Source organism: Anolis sagrei, chromosome 1, assembly GCF_037176765.1.
Source record: "Anolis sagrei isolate rAnoSag1 chromosome 1, rAnoSag1.mat, whole genome shotgun sequence".
In the NCBI taxonomy this organism is placed as follows: Eukaryota; Metazoa; Chordata; class Lepidosauria; order Squamata; family Dactyloidae; genus Anolis; species Anolis sagrei.
In genome coordinates, this window is record NC_090021.1 from 91,371,229 (window position 1) to 91,399,048 (window position 27,820).

Below are 27,820 nucleotides of genomic sequence, written 5' to 3' on the forward strand. Positions count from 1 at the left end.
CGCACATGCAGCAGAAGAGTGTTGTGCAGAGTATGGTTGCCATTATCATCATCATCACCCTTTTACATGATACCATCTGGCCTATAGGAATGGGATTACTTTATTTGACTACTTCCCCATGGGATTGCAATCAGATCTTATCTATTCCAGTATATGCTATGTGTTTATCATGCCTACTTTCTCCTGTCTACAGATACCACACTATACACATTTTTAAACACATCCTGTTAATTGATAGCAATTCTGATGAAATAATCTCCCCCTGGTTAATGTAGAATTAGGTAGATATCTTGATGATGCTCCATTTTTGTCAGAAAGCAGCTTATTTCACTATTTTTCACTTTCATACACATTCATTTTTTAAAATCTTCTGAATATCAACTTGACATTAATATTTCAGATTTCCTTTTTCACCTGTAATCCTACCTGCTTTAAAAAAGTAATTAAATATGTCAAGCAGATTGTTTAAATTGCTTTCACCAAATTGACCATGTACTTGTATAATAATGTGATCATTCTCACTGACCAATTTATTAATGTCAAGAAAGCATTAAAAAAGTTGAGACTGGAATAAGAGCTCTGCAGATTGAAAAGCGTGTTCATCCAGAAGGCTTTAGCTTACTCTGAAAGAGACCACTGCTCAATGGTTACATGAAAAGTACTCTGTCATCTAACAGCAGTTACAGTGATCAAGAAGTGATTGATGGATTCATGATATTTCTATGCTGTTTCATATGTTGTTTAGATAGAATATCTGTTTGAAAAATAAACAAAAATATCAACAGTAAAGATATAATCACACTATAGCAAGGTGGATGTTACTGGGTATAGGTAGCTAGGCTGCATCTGTCCAGTTAGCACTAAACCACTGAGAAGTCCTACCAAACCATTAAATGTTTGGTAAAATAGGCATCGAAAGAGAATAATCTAAATGTTAGGTGACTCTCTTAGATGTTAGGTGACCACCAAGGAATATGGGGTGGTGTACGTTATATTTAAGGCGAAGGCAATGGTAAACCACATCTGAGTATTCCTTGCCTAAGAAAACCCAGTGAAATTCATGGAATTTCCATAAATCAAACAAGAAACTTTCCCCAGCCTTGAAAAAAGCTTCAAATATACTATATATGAAAAGACACAGTTCTGCAAGTAACCAGACCACAAACTATGGTATATAAAGTCTTTAAAGGGTTTTTTAAAATAACTTTTTAAACAGGAAAGGAAGTCAAGATAGCTTACACATTATAGTGGCCTGGCTAGCATCCTGACATGATTGAATGTAAGTGTGGCTTGTGTGTGTATATGTCTGCCTTTAGATGGGGTGGAAGGAGCTATTCTGTCCAGCACCTTCACATCCTTTTAACTTTCAAGCTCCAACCGCATTGCTGCTGGTAGTGGCGCTTACAAGTGAGGGAGACGTGGAGAGAGCAGACAATGCAAAACACACAGATGAAGCTGTCTTGGCCTCCTGGTGGAGGGATAAGAAGGTTGCTCTTCCTTATCCTTTGCCCTGGAGACCAGATAAGGAACACCATCATCAGAATTGCCTCCTCTCTCCACTGGTAAGAAGCAGCAATCTTGGGGTTGGAACAAAGACAGGACACAGAATCAGAACATAACACTCTGTCTGGTTCAGGTATGATATGGACTCTGTTAACAACCATGCTATCCTATGCGGCACTTACTAAAATTTCCACATATAATGCAGATCTGGGTAGCTAGGCTGCCTCTGTCCAGATGTGGCCATGATTGGTGTGTCAGATGAAGCTGACCAAAAATACTTGAAGCCACTGGACCACCTATGACTCTAGAAACCAGTGCTAGATCAATTTATATTTCAAAACTGTCGTGCATTCCAGGGCTACGCAAAGCCATGCTGCTTGCTGCCTCCTCCTCCTTCCTCCTCCTGAGAAATGCAGGGAAATTAAAGTTTTCAGCTTCCAGAAACAACTGCAGCAGCAAAAGCGTCTTGGGGCCGGTGGGCTCCATGGTTAAAGGGAAGATGAACTGGAACATGCCACTGAATTCACCCTCGTCTGATGAGATCATTAGTCACTGCAGAGTCCCATTCAACTCAATCTCATTACTCACAAAAGGAAATGCTATCCATTTGTGCATTTTGCTTCCAAAACCCTATTTCCCATCACTCAAGGGGTGCTTTGATTGTTTTTTTTCCCTGCATGCAGGAAGAGGTTTGGACTGGATGGCCTCTGGGGTTTTTGCTATTATTATTATTATTATTATTATTATTATTATTATTACAACTACTACTACTACAAAGGCTGGGTAGCTATCTGTTGGGGGTGATTTGATTGTGCTTTTCCTGCATGCCAGAAGGGGGTTGGACTGGATGGCCCCTGGAGCTGCTATTGTTGTTGTTGCTATTATTATTACTATTACTACTACTACTACTACTTCATGGCCTCTGGGGTCTTCCACTGAAATATTCTTATGTTTATGTTGGTTAAAATTGTTCTTCATTGTAAATCAGGCATCCTCAAACTGTGGCCCTCCAGCTGTTTGGGCCTTCAACTCCCAGAATTCCTGGCAATTGAACAAGCTTGTTAGGGCTTCTGGGAGTTGGAGGCCTAAATAGCTGGAGGACCACAGTTTGAGGAGTCCTGGTATATATTTTATATTGTATATTGCATGATATGTAATAAATAAACATTTCTTGGGCTCTAAGAGAAACTTTTGCTTCAAAAAGGGGTCTGTGGCTGAAAATGTTGGAAAACCCCTGCTTTAGAGAAAATTTATTCCAACCTACCACAACCAGCACAAATTTGAAACAACTCAACTGTGCAGGTAAATTGACCAGTAACTTCACTGCTTTGCTAAATTAATTATGCCATGACACATTCATATATTAATTCAGAGTACATACTCTTTGCTCAGGATTTGATTGAAAACAAAACAAATACTACAGCTCTCTGTCCATGCTTCAGTCTGAATGTCTGTTTGACCTCATGCAGACCCCACTGAAACATTGCTTTTGAGGATTCAAGCTTAAACTCCCTCCCATTTGTGACCAACTTCTAGATTCAGTGCATAAAGGAGATGTGGCAACCACTGAAAAACAGTGCCCCTCCTGCTCACTATATCCACAATGAAACTACTCCTATTATGATTGGTACCAAAAGCTGCTGAGAGATCTAAAAAAACTAAAACTCTCCCATCACATGGCATCTCACAGAGTAACCAAGCCAATCCTAAATTAGTTTTTTTTCTTCAACTTCATTCTAGCCATCATCTGTTTTGATTTATTGCCATGAGCTCATATGTATATCAAGGTGCCTCACATATTACGCTCAGAAGTGAAGGGCACTTGGGCTTAATTGTGTCAACTTCCCAGGCAGAGAGTGCCAACTACACATGCAGGTTAAAAAAAAAACCCCCACAGCCTTCTGGATGGCTTCAGAAGCCAAACACTTCCAAGGGTAAGTTGTTTTGAATAGTTTTGCCTACTGCAGCAGATGAAACATCTAAACCTCAATAAGATGTGATTTGACCCTAGGAAAGGATGTGATACCCACCTCCCCCCTCCCCCCCCCCCACACACACACATACACCTTACACCTTCAAACTACTGCACCCCTTCGTAGTTGAGAAAAACAAGTCCAGAGAGGTTTCTGGCACAAATGTTGATCTGCTAACATGTTGGAATAACCTGAGATTTTATCATGGCAGCCATGAAGTCTGATGTCAGCTTGTATATTCTGGTGTCTATACAAAAGCTGGAGATATGAGAAAGAGTTGCGCTAAAGACCCCAAAGAATCTTTAGCGGTTAGAATAGATAGTGAAGGCTAGATGGACAGATAGTCTGAACTAGTATAAGGCAGGTTCCTACAGATTGATCAACAGAATCTCTTGGGGCCTGTTTCTGAGCTAATTAGGCTGGGGTCAACTTCGGATCATCCTACCCATGTTCAAGATTTGCAACCTCACCCCATCCAAACCAATCACTTCAATTGTCAGCTATGAACTGGAATGGAGCTCTCTTGAAACACACGCCAGCATTTTCACTTTTTAAAAAATCATCAGAGACTTTTGATAGCCAATAGTTCCTTCAGTGTCAGTGACAGGGCAGGGCAAGGGGCAGAAAGAAGAGACAGGCATGACATGGGAATAGCAGGGGAGTAATTCAGCCAGAAGAAAACAGGATTTTCTCAGACATATATTTTATTTATTGGGAAAGAAAGGACCTGGGGGTTCTTTTGCACTTTTTCAGATGAAGCAATGGAGGAACAGGGCTGTTCTGGGACTGGGACACTCCAAATAGAACTATATTAGAAATTACCTTCTTAAATTGTATGATAAGAGAAACTACTCTGGATATAGTAGAGCAGCGTATAATTCACAAGGGCTCTAATGGCAATTTAAAAGGGAGGAGGCACTTTGTTGAAGGGGGAATAACCTTTTTATCCCTTCCTGTAAAAGCAAAGGCAATATTTCTTATATAAACTTGCACTTATATATTCCCGAGAAATGGCAAGATTAAAGGAATAATTAGGATTCTGTGTCACAATGGTATTCTGTTCACATCTCATTCCTTAACAATCTGTTAAATGAGAGAGCTTAACAGAGGCAGGATTAAACTGACTTTCTTTTAAGTTTGGTAATTGCAAATGCAAAATGAACATCATTCCGCCGACATGGTGCCAGAGGACAGCTTGAGTTAACGAAAGAGTGGTGAGCTATGATAAATAATGTATGCACAATATCAAAAGCTGAATGAGATACAGAAATGGAGAACCCATTTCAAAATTTGGAATTTGCTCAAAGCATTTCCTGCAGTGAATCTCAAGAGGATGAACACAGATCAGTAATAAGCTCTGTAACTGTGTATAATTCATAAACTTGAGCCCCTTTCATTCACAGCATTTTTTTATTTTATGGTTGCAGAAAGAAACAAAGAGATAACACTGAGAGCCACTTGATAAAACCGATGAAGATAGTATGTGAGATGGTTTTGTTTCCACTTGGACTATTTCATCCCTGCAGCGTGTCTGCTCTTTGCATGCATCCCATGCATCTCACTTTTTAAGCCCAATGAAGGAGCAGAACAGAACACTTTGTTTATATGTGAACAGTTTTTCAAAAACTGTTTTTCTTATGAGTGTAAGCTTGTACAGTTATATCAATAGTGCTGAAATCATTCCTGGGTTATTTTTTTTTTAAAGAAAAACCTGTTTTTGCAATGAGTTCATATGCAGGTTGAATATTTAACTAGTGTTCCAAATAGCAAGTGGGCAAATGAAGGAAATCATTGTACTCCTTATAAGAAGTATTAGGTGGTGGTTGTTTTTACTAGATCCTTTCTGTAGCAGCTTTCTTTGAAATATCTGTATGACACATATCCCAATGTTGCAAGTGTACCAGTCAGCCCACCCATCCCCAATTCTTACACACATTTACATACGAGTACATGGTTTTCACACAGTCCTGATCACACCATTGTCTCACAGAATGAACTGCAATTTCAGTGTGGTCTACTATTACATATTGTTTCCTATCAAGAGGATGCAAATCTTTCAGCCCCAATAAGAACATGGTTGAACTTTCTGTGGCATCATAGCAGGCCAGGGTGTGGCTTATGGGGCTGAGATGTTACCTGCATATATTCGTATATAAGTCAACTTCATGTACAAGTCGGGAATAGGGTTTGGGGAACAAAATGATTGATTTTGATATGATCCATGGATAAGTTGACAGTCATATTGAGAGGGGAAAGAGTCAGTGCCATCTTAGAAAGACACCACACCCTGACTTATACCACTGCCATTTTCCCAGACAGAGGCAGTTCTTTTTTGGATAAGAGTTAAGATACAGTACGTACATTGCTCCAGGTTTTTGTGGACCATCTTTTAACTGAAATGTCTAAACTTGAGTACATAAAGAATGTCAATATTTTGCACTTTGTGAATAGATACACCTAAGGAGATGTCAAAATTATTACTGTATCTGTATACACCAGTACTTTCATTTCTGAGATCAATTGCTTTGGAAAAAAAGTTCTACCAATCCTTATATATTTTCTTTTAATTTCACATCTCATCCTTAACTAATCAGCTACCTAAAACTGTTACCCTAGAGATATTCATTTCAGGGTTGAAGAGAGAATAACTGTTGCTCTATAGCTTTGCAATATGAAATTCAGAGACACAGCACTGAGCATTTAAATTCCTCACACATTCAACATAAGGAGCAGAGTTCCTGCCGTTGTTGCTTGATCAGAGTATGAAAAGCTCATTTGAGGTTTAGCCTTTGTCAGGGCATTGCTGCTGTTGAACTCAGGATTGTTCAGATGCTGCAGCTCGGGCCATTGAGTATGCTATTTGCAAGCCTCCCTGTCTTGGATCTTGCCACCTGGTGCCCTTCGCACTAGCCATCTCCTTGATGTGAACTCAGCTTGCCCAGGATAACACTCTGCCCTCTTCTTTTCTGTCAGCTACACAGTTCTGAATGGCATGCAGACCCTTGAGCACTTACCCTGGCCCTGAAATTGCAGTATCAATAATAATTCATTCTGCAATAATTTCAAGTATGATACAATTATTTTGAAATTCTTACTGTCTTTTTTAAAGCATTTGTGGGAGAGCTGTCTACTAAGGATTACATTATTTTCCCCCAGTTCAATTGTCTACAGTATAATGTTGAAAGAGCCCCGTTGTAGTCTGTGATCCGTGAAGTCATTGTACATTATACCATCTCTTATCTTTTAAAGTTTGCTCCTGTGTGATTGCTCAAGCAAGTAAAATAGTCTAATTTATGATCCCCATCCTGGGGTACTTTATGATATTCCATCATGGAATATGCTCAGAGCCACTTGAAAACTCTCTGTATAGTCATAGTATACTTGCATATAAAGGACTTCTTGCAACCTTCCAACATTTGTTGTTAACTGCCATTAAGCTGACTTTGACGTATAGTCGTTCTTTGAATCGGAGACTTCCAAGTCAGACTTTTATCAACAGCCCTGCTTAGATCTTGCAGACTCAGGGCAATGGCTTCCTTGATTGTGTCTACTACTGATAACGCAGTCATCCTCTTCTATTACCACCTTATATCTTACCAAGCATTATTGTCTTTCGCAGTTAGCCATGTTATCTCAAGATATGCCCAAAATATAATACTGGCCATTAGGCCTGGGTAACAACGCAAAAATTTGTTTCTAAAATCGATTTGTAATTGGGGTGTTTTTTTGTTTCGATATTTAAAATAATTACAAAATTTTCCCAAAAAAAAGTTCGGTATTTACGAAATTTCGTAAATATTTACAAATCGATTCGTTAAGATGGCGGACCCCCGCGCATGCGCAAAATCACTTCCGAAGCTTCGTTATTGGTGCGGGGGTCGATTCGTTAAGGTTAAAACGAATCGATTCATTAAGATGGCGAACGCGATTTGCGCATGCGCAAAAACGACTTCCGAAACTTCGTTATCAAATACGAATGGATTTGCTATTAAAATAATAACGAATCGATTCGTTAAAATATTCAAAAATGGAAAATTAACCAAAAACTGGCCCTGATGTAGAGCTAACACAGGCAGGAGACAGGGCAATCGAGAGCACAAACCAACAGGAGACTCTTTTCTTTTTTTGGAATATTTTTTGTATTTTTTAAAGAATAAAACACAGGTATTTTTAGAAAATATTCAAAAATGGAAAATTAACCAAAAACTGGCCCTGATGTAGAGCTAACACAGGCAGGAGACAGGGCAATCGAGAGCACAAACCAACAGGAGACTCTTTTCTTTTTTCAGAATATTTTTTGTATTTTTTTAAGAATAAAACACAGGTATTTTTTAAAAATATTCAAAAATGGAAAATTAACCAAAAACTGGCCCTGATGTAGAGCTAACACAGGCAGGAGACAGGGCAATCGAGAGCACAAACCAACAGGAGAGTCTTTTCTTTTTTCAGAATATTTTTTGTATTTTTTTAAGAATAAAACACAGGTATTTTTTAAAAATATTCAGAAATGGAAAATTAACCAAAAACTGGCCCTGATGTAGAGCTAACACAGCCAAAAGACAGGGCAATCGAGAGCACAAACCAACAGGAGAGTCTTTTCTTTTTTTAGAATATTTTTTGTATTTTTTAAGAATAAAACACAGGTATTTTTTAAAAATATTCAGAAATGGAAAATTAACCAAAAACTGGCCCTGATGTAGAGCTAACACAGCCAAAAGACAGGGCAATCGAGAGCACAAACCAACAGGAGAGTCTTTTCTTTTTTTAGAATATTTTTTGTATTTTTTAAGAATAAAACACAGGTATTTTTTAAAAATATTCAGAAATGGAAAATTAACCAAAAACTGGCCCTGATGTAGAGCTAACACAGCCAAAAGACAGGGCAATCGAGAGCACAAACCAACAGGAGAGTCTTTTCTTTTTTTAGAATATTTTTTGTATTTTTTAAGAATAAAACACAGGTATTTTTTAAAAATATTCAGAAATGGAAAATTAACCAAAAACTGGCCCTGATGTAGAGCTAACACAGCCAAAAGACAGGGCAATCGAGAGCACAAACCAACAGGAGAGTCTTTTCTTTTTTTAGAATATTTTTTGTATTTTTTAAAGAATAAAACACAGGTATTTTTTTAAAATATTCAGAAATGGAAAATTAACCAAAAACTGGCCCTGATGTAGAGCTAACACAGCCAAAAGACAGGGCAATCGAGAGCACACACAGAAGAGTCTTTTCCAACGAAGCCAACCCAATGCAAGTCTTTTTCCTACCCAAGCCAAGCCAAGCAACCCAAAGCAAGCACAAGCAGCCCTCCCGGACCTCTCTACTCCCTCGCCTCCGTGCAACAAATGAGCTCCGCGGCCACGCGGAGCCGCTTTTAAAGGCCTTGCCGGCCAATCAGACACTGCCACAGTGCACTGCTTGCTTGCTGATTGGCTCCAGCCTCCCAGGGCACCAGCAGCATCCTCCATCCCATTTCCGAAACGGGCGGAAGCTCGTTAAAAGTATGGGGGATGCCGTTTCGTTATTTTTAAACCCTTCCGGGTTTGAAAATGTGTTTTGTAATCGATTCGTAATTGCCAAAAATAACGAATAATTAACGAATTACAAAATTAACGAACAAAACCGCCCAGGCCTACTGGCCATGTAAAAAAGGCAGCATAAGGGAGATGGGAGAGGGAGAGGGGAAGAGAGATGGGCAGATAATAAATGAAAGAGCCAGTATAATTTAGTGGTCTTAGTGTTGAACTAGGGCTCCAGGAGACTATCATTCAAATCCCTGCACAGTCACAGAAACCTATTGGGCAACTTAGGGTAAATCACACACTCTCGGGACCAGAGGAAGGCAGTAGCAAACTGCTCATGAACAAATATTACCAGGTAAACTCTATGATAAAATCACCATAAGTCAAGGTTGATGTGAGGATGCATGGTAAACACAACAAGTCATATGTGTACCCTCGTTTCCTGCATCTTACCACCTTATAAGTTATCACATTGAGTAATTTTGCAGTCGTAGGACACTTCAGCTTCTCTTCAAGCATGGAGAGGCACTGAGCTCATCACATGAGTTAAACTACTATTTTTAAACCCTACTACTTTTAAATCCTCCATGGTTTAAAAGAGGCAGAAGAGTCCTGAAAGGAGGCAACTCTGGCAATCGACCTCATCACATTAAGAACTTTTGTCCCTGTCTTCAGCCTCTTTTTGCACTTTGAGAGGCATGGAGCTCATCACATCTTCCAGGGTTGAAAGAGGCAGAAATGTCCTGAAAGGAGGGAACTCTGAGCACAGGCCAGCAATCGTATTCAGTGCTCCTACCTCCTATCATATTTTACTCCCATATTTACAATTGAAATCAGGTGAGATGGGAACCATCAAAAGTTTCCTGTCCTGTTTCATTACCGAACCATCAGCAATCTCTTGTATCCTATGTGGTTTGATGCAGAACCATAGGATCCTATGGAAAGCAGTGGTTTTAGCCTGGAGCACTGTCCATTGTATCCTCTGGGGCTCCATGCAGATCAATGGGATCTCATGGAAAGCAATGGTTTTAACGTAGATCACTTCCTCTTGGATCCTCTGGGGTTTAATGAAGAGCAATAGGATCCCATGGAAAGAAATGATTTTAACCTGGAGCACTGCCTCTTGTATCATTTGGGATTTGGGGCAGAACAATTTTTCCCATGGGAAGATGAAGTTTTAAACTGGTGCCAGTCTCCTTTAATGTAAGAGGTTTTGGACAGGGCAAGGGATCTCTTTGTTTTCGAATACTGGTTTTTCTCTTAATTAAAAAAAATTAATACTGACCTTGTGATGAATGTAAGATGAGTGTATTGCCAGCTCTTAAGTTTCCATGTGTGAGTGTGATGGGGACGCAGAACTCCAATCAGGGCATTCTCTCCTTTAAAGGGACCATTCTCTCCCTTAAAGGGGTGGTCACCCATGCTTTCCCCTCTCAATATGATGAGGTCATTAGTTATATGCATCTTCAAAACAAGAGGAAATTACAGAATGTCAGGACATGTTTTGAAGCTGACATAGAACACCAGGAAAAATAGCATCTAGGCCAGTAGTTCTTACCTTTAATTCATTCCTATTCACCAAATATGCAGCATTATTATCCAAAAACCCACAAGGCACATGTAAAAAATTAGAACATAAAAACAGCACTGGCAACAAGGCAATTTTATTCTGACATGTAGATATATTTAGTAGGGCTGTCCAAACACGGAAAAAATTGTTTCTAAACTCGATTCGTTTTTAGGGGGTTTTAGGGGTTTTTTGCGTTTCGTTATTTAAAAGAATTCCGAAATTTTCCTTAAAAAAAGTTCGATATTTACGAAATTTCGGAAATCGTAAAACAATTACGAAACAATTACGGATCGATTACGAATCGATTCGTTAATGGCGGCCGCGATCGCGCAATACGCCAAAAAAGCTTCTGAAGCTTCCCTCTCCCTCTGTTGTTGACTGTTGGTGTGATAATTATATTTTTTTTCACTGAGAAAACAAACAGCAACACTAAAACTTGCACCAGACATGCGGAAATAATAACGAATCAATAACGAATCAATAACGAATCAATAATGAAACAATTATGAAACGAATTGGAAAAATTCGTTTCGTTTTTTAGTTGCTCCGGAATGGTTCAATATCGCTTCGTTATAAAAAAAAATAACGAATTTTTAACGAATTGCGAAATTACGAAACGAAACCGCCCAGCCCTAATATTTAGGATATATGTATATGGCACACAGATCTCAGGCGTACAGGCAATGAGACTCTCGTGTCTGATGGCAACCAGCCAGATCAATAATGTGAGCTTTAGCTCAGCCCAGTTGGCTGTTGCTTCTGCTTCTCCTTTTTTTAAAAAAATGAATATTATTCTCCCCATGTGTTTCTTCATTGACACCACAACATCCTCTTACTTGCTGTTTAGGCCCCCTCCCGTGTGTGTGTGTGAGTGTGTGTATGTTGGGGGGGGGGGGCTCTTAAACATCTCCTGTATGCCACTATTTTAAAGGCCCCTGGGGAAATCTATGAATGGGAACTACTTTATCTTTAGGGATGGGTGAGAGATATGAAAAAACTCTCCACAGCTGTCTGCCTGCCCCGTGCAATCGCAAGTGGCGAGAAGGAGTTGCCAAAGATAGTAAATTACCACCATCCCATACACATCCATTAAAAAAAGCTCTGTATTCTCAACCACAAGATCTATAGATTATCCCCTGTGGTGCCATGTAGACCTGGTAAAGACTTGCTGAGCTAAGCTATTCCACAAAGTAAATTGTAAATGAAATCTACTGTCTTTCTTGCAGAATAACCTGTTCACTTGGTTAGGAGATAAATTTAGTTTTCAAATTTCACCCTGGAGAGTATCAAAGGCGAAAGTATTTGTTTTTTTTCCAAATTTAATGAAAGCAGAGCAATTAGGAGCAATTCGGCTGATGATACTTGCAAACCCCTGACCGGGGTGGAGGAGGGATGTCATCAAACCCATCCTTCCCTTGGGAAAGGGGTACAGCAAAGTAAAATTGTATTGGACAATGAATCAAAGCCTGGCCCACTGGGATTTGCATTATTAGTCAATATTTCGTAAGTCTTACAATCTGGAGAAACAGGCTAAATGTTTTCTTCTGCTCAAACTTACCTCTACAAGTCTTTTTAGCAGGGTTCTTATAGGTGTAAGTGTATGATCCAGGAGAAACAGCTCTTTGTGAACAAGCAGCTTGTCTTAAGGCAGTGTCATTTGAATGCTAAATCAGATACGTGGCTTTTTACATACTGTGTATATGCTATCCTATGTTAAGTCATATTCTTTCAGCTATCTCTGGCTCAGTGTATCTCCTCATGGTGACACTCCAGGGCCTTCAGGAGGAGGTCTTGTAATAACCTTTAATTAGAGGACGTCAAGGATTAAAGCACCCATTTTGCATATGTTTATGTTCCATGACTGAAGGCTAAGGTAAACCTGGATCTCGTGGTCTAAAAACTAGCAAGGATGCACAATAGAAACAATTGTGCAATATTTCTGCATGATAAGTATACTTCTAAATATAATCTTGGTATAACTGGAGTTGATGGACTTGGCTCATACTAGGGCCTGGAGCCCCCTTGTGGTGCGGTGGGTTAAACCATTGAGTTGTAGAACTTGCTGACCGAAAGGTTGATGGTTTAAATTCAGGGAGTGGAGTGAGTTCTTGCTGTTAGCCCCAGCTTCTGCCAACCTAGCAGTTTGAAAACATGCAAATGTGAGAAGATCAATAGGTGCCGCTTTGGCGGGAAGGTAACAGCATTCCATGCAGTAATACCGGCCACATGACCTTGGAGGCGTCTATGGACAGTGCCAGCTATTTGGCTTACTAATGGAGAGGAGCACAACCCTCCAGAGTTAGACACGACTAGACTTAATGTCAAGGGAAACCTTTACCTAGGGCCTGGTACACACATGTGTGGACCATATATAGTGACAGGCTTCAAGATTTGTGAACTAAATACCATGAGAAACATTTCACAAGAAAGCTTTGTCTTTAGTGGTATATTTGAATGTTCATTTACAAGCAATATTGTAAACATCAAGTGATGCATAGCATGTGTGAACTGGAGTCTCTCACAGGTTGCCACATTTGGAAGTCAGGACAAAATGTTGTCAAGGTGAAGGTAACCATTGCCATGGAGAGGGTGTGCCATTCCTGAATAACCCATGGCTTTGTTTCCTTTTCTGCATTAAAACAACCTTGTTATTCCATAATCATTGTTTTGTTTTCCCTGTGTTCACAACTGTGTATGAAATGTTCCTAATGTCTGCATTGTTCCATTACTACTCCGTGATTACAATCTATCTCTTCTCCTGAAAATAAAAATTAGATTTCAGAAGAGCACTTGAGTTCATCTGTTTATTTTCTGCTAAACCTCCCAAACACTTGAAATGCTGGTATGCGCAGCAAGTGGTGTCTCTCTCCCTTCTTGTGTTGTGTGATTTTTGTGTGCTGCTAGCAGGAACAGGAGAATCTACATAGTTATTGCAGCAGTTGTAATGTAGCATTAAAACACATTTCCAGCATGAATGACTTCGTCGGTTGCTTCCTCTTCAATGATCTGAACATATATTAATGTTTTCTACTGACTTCCAGCATGTCTGTTTCTTAAAAATACTACCTTCCTGATAGATTGGAGGAAAGCGAAATTGAAATGGCTCCCAGATTTTAATTAATCTGAAGCCATGTAACTGCCTGATTCTGTGAAGCATATCACTATAGAAGGAAGGAAGGAGTCCAAGGTACCATGCAGATACAACCATTAATTTATATGTATTTGCAACATTTTCAGATGTGATATAGTTATGCATTAGTAGCAAAAATGAGAAAACAGTAAAAGTGAATACAGCATGAATATTTTTTTTAAAATATGTATCATTTGAAAAGTAAAAGCCACAATACAATAATAATCATAGTACAGATGAGCTGTGCAAATATATATGATACCTTTGTAGAGACTTATAAGTAGACAATAGCTTATATACAGGGGCGGCTCAACCCATTACGCAAAGTAAGCATTTGCAATATAGTTGATTTTGCCCAGGGGCGCTCTTGAGGCGCTCTTGGGGGAAAATAGACCTTGACATATGCGAGTTGTAGTTACTAGGATGTATAGTTCACCTACAATCAAAGAGCATTCTGAACTCCACCAATGATGGAATTGAACCAAATATGGCACACAGAACTCCCACGACGAACAGAAAATATATATCAGTGATTGGTTGGGGGGGGGGGGACGGGCGGCAAAATACTGTTTGCTTACCGTTGAAAATTACCTAGGGCCACCTCTGCTTATATACCTATGAGTTCCTAACTGTGGAATTCTAGTGGTTCATCAATGCAAGCCAGTCTCTGCATAGCTGTAATAATACACATTTGTAAGACTGAGATTGCTTGAAAATTGTATCTGTGATAATGTTGGCAATATCACAAAATCATATTGAAAAGATCTTTCAGTGCCATACATCTTGGTGATTCAGATATGATATGCCAAAATTCTATAGCAGTTCTATAGTAATGCAAAAAGTGAAAGAACATTCCAAAGCAGGCATGCGCAAACTTTGGCTCTCCAGGTGTTTTAGACTACAACTCCCACAATTCCTAACAGCCAATAGGAGTTGAAGCCCAAAACCCCTGGAGGGCTGAAGCCTGCCCATGCCTGTTCCAAAGGTACATTTTTTCTACAATATTAATCAATATTTCATTTCTAAAAATTGTGACATTTTCATTTCACATTATAAAAGCTTCATAATGAACTCGTATAAGTATCATAATTCTTTCATGAAAGAGCAAGAAATTATTTCATTGTAATAGTAAAATGTTATACACACAGAGTATACAGTATATATGCTATATGTCTTAATTTGAATTATTCTTATTGCTTGAAAAACAAGAAAAACTTAAGATAAGAAATCCTATAACCACACAAAATAGGAACAAAGACTTTAAATTCATAAGTGCTTAAGGAAGGTTTCTTACAACTATCCATAGATTTTTTATTATTATTATTTGGGCTGAAACTACATTATAGAATGAATGCAGTTTGGCATGCCTCAGTGCTATGGAATCATGGGAGTTGTAGTGTTACAAAGTCTTTAGCCTCCTCTGCCAAATAATGCTGCGTACATCAATTAGAAATCTCAGGATTCTATAGGAGAGAGCCTTGGCAGTTAAAGTGGTGTCAAATTGCATTAATTCTACAATATGATGCACCCAGATTGGGTCATTTTCCAGCCCTACTTGGAGATATCATGGATTGTAACTGAAAGTTATTACATGTAACTGTCATGTTTGCTCTGCCATATTTTAACCTCCAAATATATACATTAGTATAATTTTATTATTCAGAACAATTGTCTTACAGGTCCTATTGTGAGGATGATGTGACAATTCTATACCCATCTCACAGAGTGATGTATCCCCAACAGATGCAAACCTGACCAAGCTGTTCTCCTGAAATTTCTACAGTAAAAATGGGCTTTTCTTTGTAACATTTCCACAAAATTACAGCTGCCTTATTCATACAGCATTCTAAACATGTGAATTCTTCATAGTATCTTGAGGCTTTTTTTGCTATTAATCGTTGGTCAAACCATGAGAATGATGGGTTACTGGTTAAGATTGGTCCTACAGTGGACTTTACATCTTAAAAGTGGTGTTACAACTAGGGCTGGGCGGTTTCGTTCGTTAATTTCGTAATTCGTTATTAATTCGTTATTTTTATATATATAATGAAGCGATATTGAACCATTCAGGAGCAACTAAAAAACGAAACGAATTTTTCCAATTCATTTCGTAATTGTTTCGAAATTGTTTCGCAATTGTTTCGAAATTGTTTCGTTATTATTTCGTTATTATTTCCGTATGTCTGGTGCAAGTTTTATAGTCGTTGTTTGTTTTATCAGTGATAAAAAAATTATCACACCAACAGTCAACAACAGAGGGAGAGGGAAGCTTCCGAAGTTCCCCCTGTCCCATTTGGAGGGTTTTTTAGCGTATTGCGCAATCGCGTCCACCATTAACGAATCAATTCGTTGTTTCGAAATTGTTTCATAATTTCCGAAATTTCGTAAATATCGAACTTTTTAAAAGAAAAATTTCGGAATTCTTTTAAATAACGAAACGCAAAAATCCCCTAAAAATGAATCAAATTTAGAAACAAATTTTTCCGTGGTTGGACAGCCCTAGTTACAACTGGTGCAACAAAGGCATCTTTCAAATTGTGGGATTTTTTCAGCAGTTGAAACAGTTTTTTATTTACCCTGGTTTGCCATATCATTATTCTTATTTGATACTAGCTGTCCCCTGCCATGCATTGCTGTGGCCCAGTCTGTGTATATGTGTTTTGTGTGTGTGTATATATGTGTGTAAACAGTATGTGTGTATATATATTTGTGTATAAGTGTACATATGTGGGTATGCGCATGTGTTGTAATGAATTTTTTTTGTCTTTTTAAGTCTCTTCCACTGTGCTTTCCAGTGTTTTTATGAGTGATGGTTACTCGTTGGCCTAATAGCTGTATTGTGTCCAAATTTGGTGTCAATTTGTTCAGTGGTTTTTAAGTTATGTTAATCCCACAAATGAACATTATATTTTTATTTATATAGATTTCTTCAGAGGGTTGTAGAAGAATAACTTCTGGAAATGAAATAGTATAATTTCACAGTTTATCATAACTTTCTTCACTGTCTTGTACTTATGCAGCTCTTTGCAACCGTTCTTTAGATTAATCACCTTAAAAGTAAGAGAGGGGCTCAGGTGGGGGTATTTTCTTGACCCCTTGAAGATGAATGTAGATTATTCATGCAGTTTCTCTTAAAAACTATGCCTTGGGTAGACCAGTTTCATCTTCATGTTTTAATTGCTTCTCTAATTTGTTACCTTTTTTTTCTTCTTATGCAGAGTGCCTTTAACTCATATTGCATATGATAGGGCAAGTTTTGACTATCAGAGATAGGCAACTCTCCTGGTACAAGGGCAACTGGCACTGCCTTGGGTTGTGGTAGAGTCTCCTTCTTTGAAGGTTTTTAAACAGAGGCTGGATGGCTACCTAATAGGAATGCTTTGTGTATTCCTGCATGATGGCAACTTAGACTGAATGGTCCTTGTAGTCTCTTTCAACTCTTCCAATGTGTGGGGAATGTGGTTTCTTGCTGGCATGATGCATGCTGAATGTATCTTGCTCAAAAGGGCTCTAAAAGTTTGAGCAAGCAACTGTCTAAAATATTAAGATATTATATATGCAACATACAGTCAACCTAGAGCAGTGGTTCTCAACCTGTGGGTCCCCAGGTGTTTTGGCCTACAACTCCCAGAAATTCCAGCCAGTTTACCAGCTGTAAGGATTTCTGGGAATTGAAGGCCAAAACATTTGGGGACCCACAGGTTGATAACCACTGGCCTAGAGAAACAGTGGGTTACCAGATGCTTTTAGACTCTAGTTTCCATGAACAGGGCTTGCAGTTCACCATCATTTGAAGGACTGAAAGTCTCCAGCCCTGGCATACTAGTCAGATACATTATTCCAGGTTCTGCTTTAGTGTAGTACCTTCCTTGATTTATGAATGATTTAATAGAGAGATTCCTTGCCAACTGATTGATCTTTTGATCACTTTTTAAAAAAATTACACAAAAGCATGTTTTGATACATGCAAAATTAAACAAAAAAAATTAAGTGTATTTTTACGGGTTTCAATTAGCTTTTACTCTCCTGATATCATGCTGTTTTTCCTTTACTGACAAATCTACTTTTAGATGTGTTTAAAAGATATTCTTCACATACTTTTCTAGATAGCTGGGAGGAGTTGAAATACAATACAAATATGACACTCGGTCACCTTTTAAACTAGTTATTAGCTTCAAGGAGACTTACTCAGGGTCCATGAATCTTCCTTTTGCCCCCATTTTGTCATTTATTTATGGTAATTATTCTTCTTAAAACCAAGTTCTCAGATATAGTTCATACATTACAACAAAAGTGCATTTGCTGCCAAAAGAAAAAAAGATAATGCAAAAAACCACTGATCCATTAGTGAAGCTTCACACAGGTGTGATAATGAGTCCATTTGAAGTAGAGCCATTTTATTGAATGTTTCCCAGTATCAATGGTCTTAGACCTCTTCCACACAGGTGAATAAAATCCCATATTTTCTACTTTCACATACTTTCTAGTAAAAGCACAAGACCCTGGATATAAAACTCTCAATATCTCCTAGCCATGTAGACTTCCATGCGTGGTAAGGTAGGTTCCTTCCACACAGCCCTATATCCCAGAATATTAAGGCAGAAAATCCTACAATATCTGCTTTGAACTGGGTTGTCTGAGTCCACACTCAGATAATGTGGGATTTTTTGCCTTGATATTCTGGGATATAGGGCTGTGTGGAAGGGCCCGTAGAAGGCAGTAGGAAAAGAGGAAGACCACATTCCAGATGGATGGACTCAATGAAGCTGCTCTGAATCTGCAAGACCTTAGCAGGGCTACCGATGTGAAACTTGTAGATCTCTCATTTGTAGAGTTGCTGTTGTTAATTAACCAGATGCATTTAAATTGTTGAGTTAATGCAGTTTGACATGACTTTAACTGTCATGGATGTAGTTTGGTGAGGCATCAGCCCTCTTTGGCAGATAAGGCTAAAACCTTGTAAATACAAAACTCCCATTATTCCATAGCATTTAGCCAGGGCAGTTAAAGTGGTATCCTAAGAAAGCCCAGGGTCGCTTTACTGAATTCTGCATGGTTCTATTAGATGTGTCACTTTAATCAAAGCTCTTCAGAATGGCTCACTTCAGATTACCATTCACTTTGTTCTTAAAGAATCAGCCATGTTATCTATCAGCTGAGCTTCTGGTTTGAGAACTGCAGCTTTTCTTATAGAAATCTTTCTTCTGATATTGTCGCCTGGGGAAATATGTTTGTTTACTGTATTGGTCTTCAGAATACTTCTTTGTCAATGATTTCTCAACATGTGTGAACCGTTCTAATGGGAAAAGCTTTGCAGGAAACTTCAAAAAAATGCTGCAACTCTTGTAAAACCTTAAAAGGAAATTCAATCTGAAAAGTAAATAACATGCATGAAGATAATTCATTTTAAGGAGTTTATTTTCATTTTAAGGCATTTATTTTCAAAATGTTCCATTAGATTTAGATTCATTAGATTTGTTGCTGACTCTAATAAGATAAAGATGGTATTGTTATGTGCAATTAAAACATTAAGGAAACGTGAAAAGGGTTGATTACCTGCTGGCATGGCATTGCTTGCCTTTGTATTGTTTTTTTTCTTATTATACACTCACCTAAAAGCTGTAAATCTTTCAAAGATGGCATGGAGTTGCATTTGCTTTGAGCTCTTGCACACACTGTGAATACTAAAGCTTTCTAGAATCTGAATTATGTAGGTTTTTTTCCTCTTACCTACAGCTGTGTTCCTGATAGTCATGATACTAATGAGACATTAATGAGACCCACATGTTTATCCAATGTGTTTTGTTTTCTTTTCACTTGAATAACTGAAGCTGAGCTTCTTAAAGCACAATTGTGTGCATGTCTACCCAGAAATAAGTCCCATTGGATTCAGCAGGAGTTACAATGCGTAATTAATTTAAGTCGTCCTATTCCAAGAATAATCCTCACAAATGATTGGAATTTACTTTTGAGTTAAAATGCTTAGGTTTGTACTGTTTAGAGTTCAAATTCTAAACCTACACTTCTAAGTACTGAAAAATCTCACAGTCATAGAGTTGTTAAAGCAAAAAATGGAGAAGGCTCCTACATCTTTAATGATTGTGAAGAAGAAATGTATGCAAGTTTTGCTTGCCTCCCAAGTGGCAAATGTATTATCGAAGGCTTTCATGGCCGGAATCACTGGATTGTTGTAGGTTTTTCGGGCTGTATGGCCACATTCTAGAAGCATTCTCTCCTGATGTTTCTTCATCTATGGCAGGCATCTATGCTTGCCATAGATGCAGGTGAAACATCAGGAGAGAATGCTTATAGAACACAGCCATACAACCTGAAAAATTTACAACAACCCAAGCAACAAATGTCTTCTTCTATACAACTAATAAAGATATAGTAGCCTTCCTCAGTTTTTACTTTGGCAACTCTACTTTTGTGCTATGAAGGAAGGAGGAGAGCTGTAGATTTCTTTCAACCTTCCCTGGAGTTAGTAAATGAACTTTATGAACCTAAGCATGGATACAGTTTTACCACCCTGTTTCCCAGGTGTGGACTGAGTAAAAATGGGGGTGGCATCTTGGAATTGTTTCCTCTTTGATTCTGATCTTAAGCCCCTTCTGCACTGCCATATTTATTTATTCATTTATTTAAAAAAATTATATCCGATCTTCTCTACCTCCCTCTATATAAAATCCAGATTATCTGCTTTGAGCTGAATTATCTGGCAGTTTATACTCATATAATCCAGTTCAAAGCAGATAATGTGGATTATCTGCTTTTATCAGTAGTTCTTAACCTGTGGGCCACGGACCACCAGTGGGCTGCGAGGACAAAAATCTGGTCCACGAGCCTCCTTCCTCTTTATGTATTTATTTTATTTATTTTATTTCTGCTCCTTTCATGCTGCCTGCCTCTCCTTCCCTGTCACTGACCATGGCAAATTTCTGTATCAGAATTAGAGTTGATGTGGTCTATCCAATGAAATTTTCTGAATCAGCACCCCAAACCGAATCTAAAGCTGACCAAAAACTGATTCATAACCCTTTTGGTACTAATGTTGGAAAGTAGTCCCTCGTCAAAGTAGTCTCTGATCAAGTGGTCCAAGGTCAAGTGGTTCCTGGTAAAAAAAAAAAAGATTGTGAACCACTGGCTTTGATAATCTAGATTATAAGGCAGTGTAGAGGAGTCATAAGATATATGTGGGGGGGGGGGGGCATGAAAGAAGCTGACTCTGAGCCTAGGGAGCTCCTTTCAGCCCAACTACACTGCCAGTCTTGATTTGCCACAATGCATAGTCAGCCCTCCAACAGAGAAACTTGCATGTGTGAACAAAAGAGTTTGGGGCTGGGTGCTCATAGAAGCAGCTCAACAATCCTTCATAAGAAAGGATTTACTGTGATATCCACCACAATGCTATAGCACCCCTACTCTGCTTAACAGTGCAGCATAATCTGTTTTTTTTTTTCAAAACCAGGAGTGTAGCTTGCTTCCAGCCTCAAAACTCTGTTTATGAATATTTATTAACTGTATATGAAAATGTCAAAATAGCATGCAACAATAATCAAGCACATATTATAAACAATATTCAAAATCAAGTTGAAATACTGAAATTATCGATCATTTATAAAACCCATAAAATAGATATGATAATGAAAGGCACCGCAGACTAACTCAACTAGAGAAATCAGCCATAGCAGAGCACTTGATGAACCAGCCTGGATACAGCATATTATTTGAGAACACAGAAATACTGGAGCACTCTAACAACCACCATGTCAGACCACACAGAAAAGCCACTGAAATCTACAAGCATGTGGACAATTTCAACAGAAAGGAGGAAATCATGAAAATGAACTAAATTTGGCTACCAGTTTTTTAAAAACTCCAAAATCATAACAGTAAATAAAGAACAACACTCAAAAACAGGGGAATTTCAGACAAGAAACAATCAGGGCCAGCTAATCATCTCCCAACAAAGGATTCTCCCAGGCATTAAGACACTGCTAGGCCATTAAATGCTATCAAGATGCCAGACCTTGACACTGCTAGGCCATTAAATGCTATCAAGATGGCCAATTGAAACATTCACACCTACCTCCAACAGAAAAGAGTTCTTTCTCCCACCCTGGACTTTCCACAGATATATAAACTCCACTTGCCTAGTTTCCAACAGACCTCACAACCTCTGAGGATGCCTGCCATAGATGTGAGCAAAACATCAGGAGAGAATGCTTCTGGAACATAGCCATACAGCCTGGAAAACCCACAACAACCCAGTGATTCCGGCCATAAAAGCCTTTGACAATACATTTTGACACATCAGTTCTCAATATACAGAGGATTTACAGATCTGCAGCCCAAAAATTAACTTTTCTGAGTTGTGTCAACTAAATTGCTTGTATTTTCTCTAAAATTACTGGCCCTGGTTGTTTCTAGTCTGGAATTCCTCTGTTTTTTAGTGTTCCTCTTTAATTGCTGTTCTGATTTTAGAGTATTTCAGTAGCCAGATTTCTGTTGAAATTATCCACATGCTTGTGGATTTCAATGGCTTCTCAGTGTAGTCTGACATGGCAGTTGTTAGAGTAGTCCACTATTTCCGTGTTCTCAAATAATATGCTGGTTGAGTTAGTCTGCAGTGCCTTTCATTGTTTGGGCAATACTGTGTTTGGTGGTCCCAATGTAGACTTGTCACACAGTATATGGTCAACTCCTGTAGAGGTGAAGGATCCCTCCTGTCCTTTGCTGAATGTAGCATTTATTGGATTTTCTTAGTGGGTCTATAGATAGATTGTAGATTGTGTTTCTTCATTAGCTTCCCTATGTGGTCAGTGGTTCCCTTGACGTATGGAAAGAACATGTTGTATAAAAACCCAAATTATTGAACAGGCAGCTAATATTTCATGGAACACAGTCACTACCCTCCTGCTACATAATTACACAGACCTCCCTCATTTTGGTTCCAGTGAAAATTGGTAGGACCTTCTCTCAGAAACACTGATTTTCTATGAGCAACATTGAGACAGATGAGGGAAGGCTTATTAAGATACCAAAATGGGTTAATGACTTGTCAGAATTGATATAAACATTTGCATGCATGTATATTGCTACTGCTCACACTCATTTCTGCTTTCTGTTCCCTGCAGACTGAAGAAGTCCTGAAGATTGATGGAGGGCCATGCTATTCAAACAGCAGGTGTTGCTGAAACAGAAGCTCCTTGTTTTAGGCAGCCTTGCTATTGGAAGTCTCCTATATCTAGTTGCCAGAGTTGGGAGCTTGGATAGGTAAGTCATTCTATGGGCACAGATGGGTGATATCTGTAATTATCAGTGGTTCCAGGTGAGGTCTTTTTCCATCCCCATCTCAAGGACTTCCTCTTAAGCCTTTGAATATTGGAAAGTGCTGAAATATTGATTTTCATTGTTCTTTCCATTCCATTTAGGAATGGAGGAGAGTGTGCATATACTGAAGGGGTTTCAGCTTGCTTAACCCAGTGAGAGTCAGCCTGTCCATTTATATTCTGTGAGCACCTGCAGTTGTTTTCAGAAGGAGTTTTAAAGTGGCATACAGTAAATATGTCAGAACGTTTGCTGGTTTTTGTCTGCGTGCATCTGCAGGTTGACCTCAAGTCTCAACAAATAGTTATGATGTATTTATGCATCTTCCTTTCTGAAATTTATGAGCAGGCAATTAATGGGCTACAGTGGTAGTTAAAATTATGCATGAGCCTGCAGAGTTAGCTTGTCAAGCTTGGAATCCTACTGCACTTGAAAGATTGCTGCAGGGAGAAAGAATTTTAACTATGTTAATTAGCCAATTTTGGTGAGGTTTGTAGCATTCTTTTTCATTTTTTAAAAAAATTTAAAAAATACTTTCCAGATATGATGAATGAGGAGGCTCTTGCTGGGAATGGTTTTCTCAAATGACAATGCAGCCACATATATAAAATTGGGGTGTGCATTTTTTTAAAAAAAAACTTTTGGCTAAGAACACAGATATGTATTCTCACAGAAATTACTGGAGATATAACAGTTCCTGTCACTGCCAGCTCCTGTTGAGTTTGACCTCAAGGAAATGTTCCTTTCTGATTCTATACATAGCAAGCCATTGGGACACAGCTACCAGCTTTTACTTCTAATTACGATCACATAACATGCTCCAGAGAAATTGAGTGAGGGAATGTATGCTGTCTTCTGAAATTAACAAGCGAGTAATTTATGTCCACAGCCATTGTTAAATGTATACATGGCACTGCAGAGACAACCACAAAACATAGCCATTTAGAAGTTGTTGGAGTGCATTTGCTAGCTGTGCTTCTTGGAGGGCCCTTCTGCATAGCTATATAACTCAGAATATCAAGGCAGAATAACCCACAATATCTGCTCTGAACTGGAATATCTGAGTCCGCACTGCCTCTGTGGAAGGGGCCTGAGTTGCAAACCCTCAACACCTGGAAAGCCCTTCCAAACAGCCCTATATCCCAGAATATCAAGGCAGAAAACCCACATTATCTGAGTATGGACTCAGGCCCCTTCCACACAGCTGAATAAAATCCCACATTATCTGCTTTGAACTGGAATATATGGCAGTGTGGACTCAGATATCCCAGTTCAAAGCAGATATTGTGGGACTTTCTGCCTTGATATTCTGGGATATTGGGCTGTGTGGAAGGGCCCAAAGTTGCCCATTCTTATTGTAACAAGATTGTAGAATCATAGAACTGGAAGGGACCATGAGAGACATCTAGTACAATCTCCTGCCATGCAATCAAACCACTCAAATAAGGCTTGAGCCATTCTTACAACATAAAGTAACAAAATTGATCTCCTCCATTCATCTTAATAACATTCATCTTTTATCTTCTATTTTTTTTCACCATGGAGCTGAAAACAACATACAGAGTTCCTTGCTTTTCTTCCATCTAAGCCCCAACTTGAATTTAATTATTACACCAGACCTTCAGCTCAAGAACATTTGCCCTTAGACCACATCTTGAACTCCAGCCTGTATGGGAGAGAATAACATGCCAAAGCATTTATGTTCTTCTCATGGTCTTCTCCCAGCTTCTAGTTACCCACTCTTGGAACTGACAATTGTACATTGCTGTATTATTTGTGGAGTGGGTTACCATATCAAGACTATCCCAGGATCAAAATCTGAGCCCCAGGGTTGATGCTTTGTAATATCACAGTTGGGTGACACTGGTGATGTTAGAGGGGTGATGTCTCTGGTATTTATTCATTTATTTATTTAGCATATTTATTTGTTTGTTTATTAGCATGACACCTTAAGCATCAACTACAGTTGCAGGGAATGCCATTCAAAACCAAATCACCAAGTCAGACAAATTGAAAAAAAGATATGTTATATATGCTTTCCAATGCAGTACTCTTGCCTTGAAATTCCTCATCCTTGCTCAGAGAAATGGAAGGAGTGTCTATGCCCTGAGATCATACTTGAGGACAGTACTGACTTTGCTAAAACAGAAAATGGAATTGTGATGAGAGAAATAATGGCAAAGCAGCCAAATTTCACTAATATTATCTTAGAGTAACAAAATGGAAGGAAGAAGCAAACCACAGACATACTTGGGGATTTGGAGCACACTGCAGCCCACTTCCTTTTTAAAAAGTTCCTGGACCTGCTATCCCCATTTATCAGAAAGTAACCACTGCAATTTATGGGGGCATTTTCCCCTATTTGGAATAACTTGTGTGGGTAGGGCACTGTCACCAGGTTGCTTCCCAGTTGACAAGAAAACAGACCCCAGTTGATCTCAGATGCTACTTCCCAATAAGTTATGATTGCAGGACTTCCACAAACTAAACTAGGGGCTACACAGGGATTGTAAATACCGAATAGTGATATGTATAACTTTGGGTTATTCATTCATAATTCCACAACAGGATTTTAGCCCTGGCTTGTTTTCTGCTTTCCAAAGGATGGGTGGATAAAGGAGTGGGGAGGGGGGCCCACGTAATGACTAATCCTATCTTGCATTCCATTCGTTTTCCGCTTTCCTCCCCCCCCCCCCCCCCGCCCTTTACAGCAATAATGTGCCCAGTTTCATTCAGAAAGGCTTGCATCTGATGAGAAATGAAGGCTCATGTGCTGAAGCTAGCATCATCCCACTATCTCTCGGCAAAGTTTCATATTATAAATATATGCAAAACTACCATAGCCTATTATGCGATTTCATGTATGGCATGAAAATTCCTTCTTGGCTCCTGCAGGAATTTGTCCTGTGCCCTGAGGCATGAAATTTAATTAACCTTATCACCAATCTAAGCTTGCACAGCTACAAATGTTATTAATGGTCATAAAATTATCCAGACACAGTACTTGACTCCTTGAACTCCAGCAGTAGTGTATTCCATAGGATTCATATATAATGTTGCTAATGGCAAGATGAGTTTATTCTTCTCATTCTCTCTGTCCTTGTTCCTTCTTTTTTTAAAAAAAATGAAGCTGTGATAGATTTTTATTCACTGGTGATTCTAGTACAGATGTCACAGTGCCTGTCTACCCCCTTGATCTCTCTTACAGTCACAAAGCGAGTATGAAAGTTAACATCCTTGAACATGCAAATAGTTGCTATTTCCCCTTCCCTATCTCCTGATACTGCTGCATCTTAATTGCCCGAACCAGTGGCCAGACTGTCAAAGGGCAGGTGTGTGTGTGGGGGGGGGGGGGTCTGAAAGAAGCAGTTGAAAGAAGGGAGCTTTCTGCTCTGTAGAGTTAATATTAGTGGTACCAGATTTTTGTTAACAGCAATTAGGGACATTGGAAATTCATGACATGTAGGGCTGATCATCAGAATATGAAACCAAATTAGGAAGGGTGGTTAATACTCCAGAGGGCAGGATCAGAATTTTAGATGACCTTAACAGATTAGAGTGCTGATCCAAAGCTTACAAATGAAATTCTGCAAGGGGAAATGTAAGGTACTACACCTAGGGAGCAATAATGAAGTGCACTGATATAGCCTGCAGGATACCTAGCATGAAAATAGTACATGTGAAAGGAGTCTAGAAATCTTAGTAGTCCAAACATGAATCACAATTGTGATGCAACAGCTAAAAAAGCCAATATAATTCTGGACTGCATCGATAGGGTCTAGATCAGTAGTCATGAGGAAGTGTAAGAAGGATTGCCAAAGACCATCAGAAAACACAGCATTTTCAGTTGGTCAGGGGGTTCTGTGTAGGACATTTGGCACAATTCTGTAATTGGTGGGGTTCAGAAGGCTCTTTGATTGTAGGTGAACTATAAATCCCAGCAACTAGAACTCCCAAATATCAAGTCTATTTTCTCCAAACTCCACCAGAGTTCATATTTGGGCATATAGATATTCTTGCCAAGTTTGGTCCAGATCCATCATTGTTTTGAGTCCACAGTCCTCTCTGGATGTAGGTGGACTATAATTCCAAAACTCAAGGTCAGTGTCCACCAAACCCTTCCAGTATTTCCTATTGGTCATGGGAGTTCTGTGTGCCAAGTTTGGTTCAATTCCATCTTTGGTGGAGCTCAAAATGCTCTTCGATTGTAAGTGAACTATAAATCCCAGCAACTACAACTCACAAATGACAAAATCCTTCCCCCCAATCCCACCAGCATTCAAATGTGGGCGTATTGGGTATTCATACCAAATTTGGTCCTGTCAATGAAAATACATCCTGCATATCAGGCATTTACATTTACAGTTGTGAAGTAGCAATGAAAATAACTTTATGATTGGGGGTCACCACAACATGGGGAATTGTATTAAGGGTCACAGCATTAGGAAGGTTGAGAAGCACTAGTCTAGACTGAGGGTAGTTATGGTCCCACTTTGGTCAGATCTCCCTTAGAAGACTGTGTCCAGTTTTGGGTATCACCATTCAGGAAGGATATTGACTAGCTGGGACTTGTCCAGGGGAGGGTGACCAAAATGGTAGCCATGCTAGATGAGGAGTGGCTCAGAGAGCTGGGTATGTTTAGCTTGAGAAGAGGAGGTTCAGAGGTGACATGGCAGTCCTATTGTCCTAATGAAGATGGCACAAAGTTGTTTTCTGCTGCTCCAGAGACACAGAACAATAGATTAATACTTCAGAAAAATAGATTCCACCTGAAAATTAGGATGAACTTCC

The 27,820-nt window shown here is 39.0% G+C and overlaps 1 protein-coding gene across 5 annotated transcripts in view; it reads left to right on the forward strand.

The window, feature by feature from the left end:
- Window positions 1-27,820, forward strand: part of HS3ST5 (heparan sulfate-glucosamine 3-sulfotransferase 5) — a 264,511-nt gene that overhangs the window by 232,821 nt on the left and 3,870 nt on the right. For all 5 annotated transcript variants that reach the window (XM_060753200.2, XM_060753198.2, XM_060753196.2 and 2 more), the window contains one exon: window positions 22,837-22,975. In XM_060753200.2, coding sequence (XP_060609183.1) covers window positions 22,869-22,975 — 107 coding nt within the window. In that variant the 5' untranslated portion in view covers window positions 22,837-22,868. The remainder of the gene's footprint in view (window positions 1-22,836; window positions 22,976-27,820) is intronic.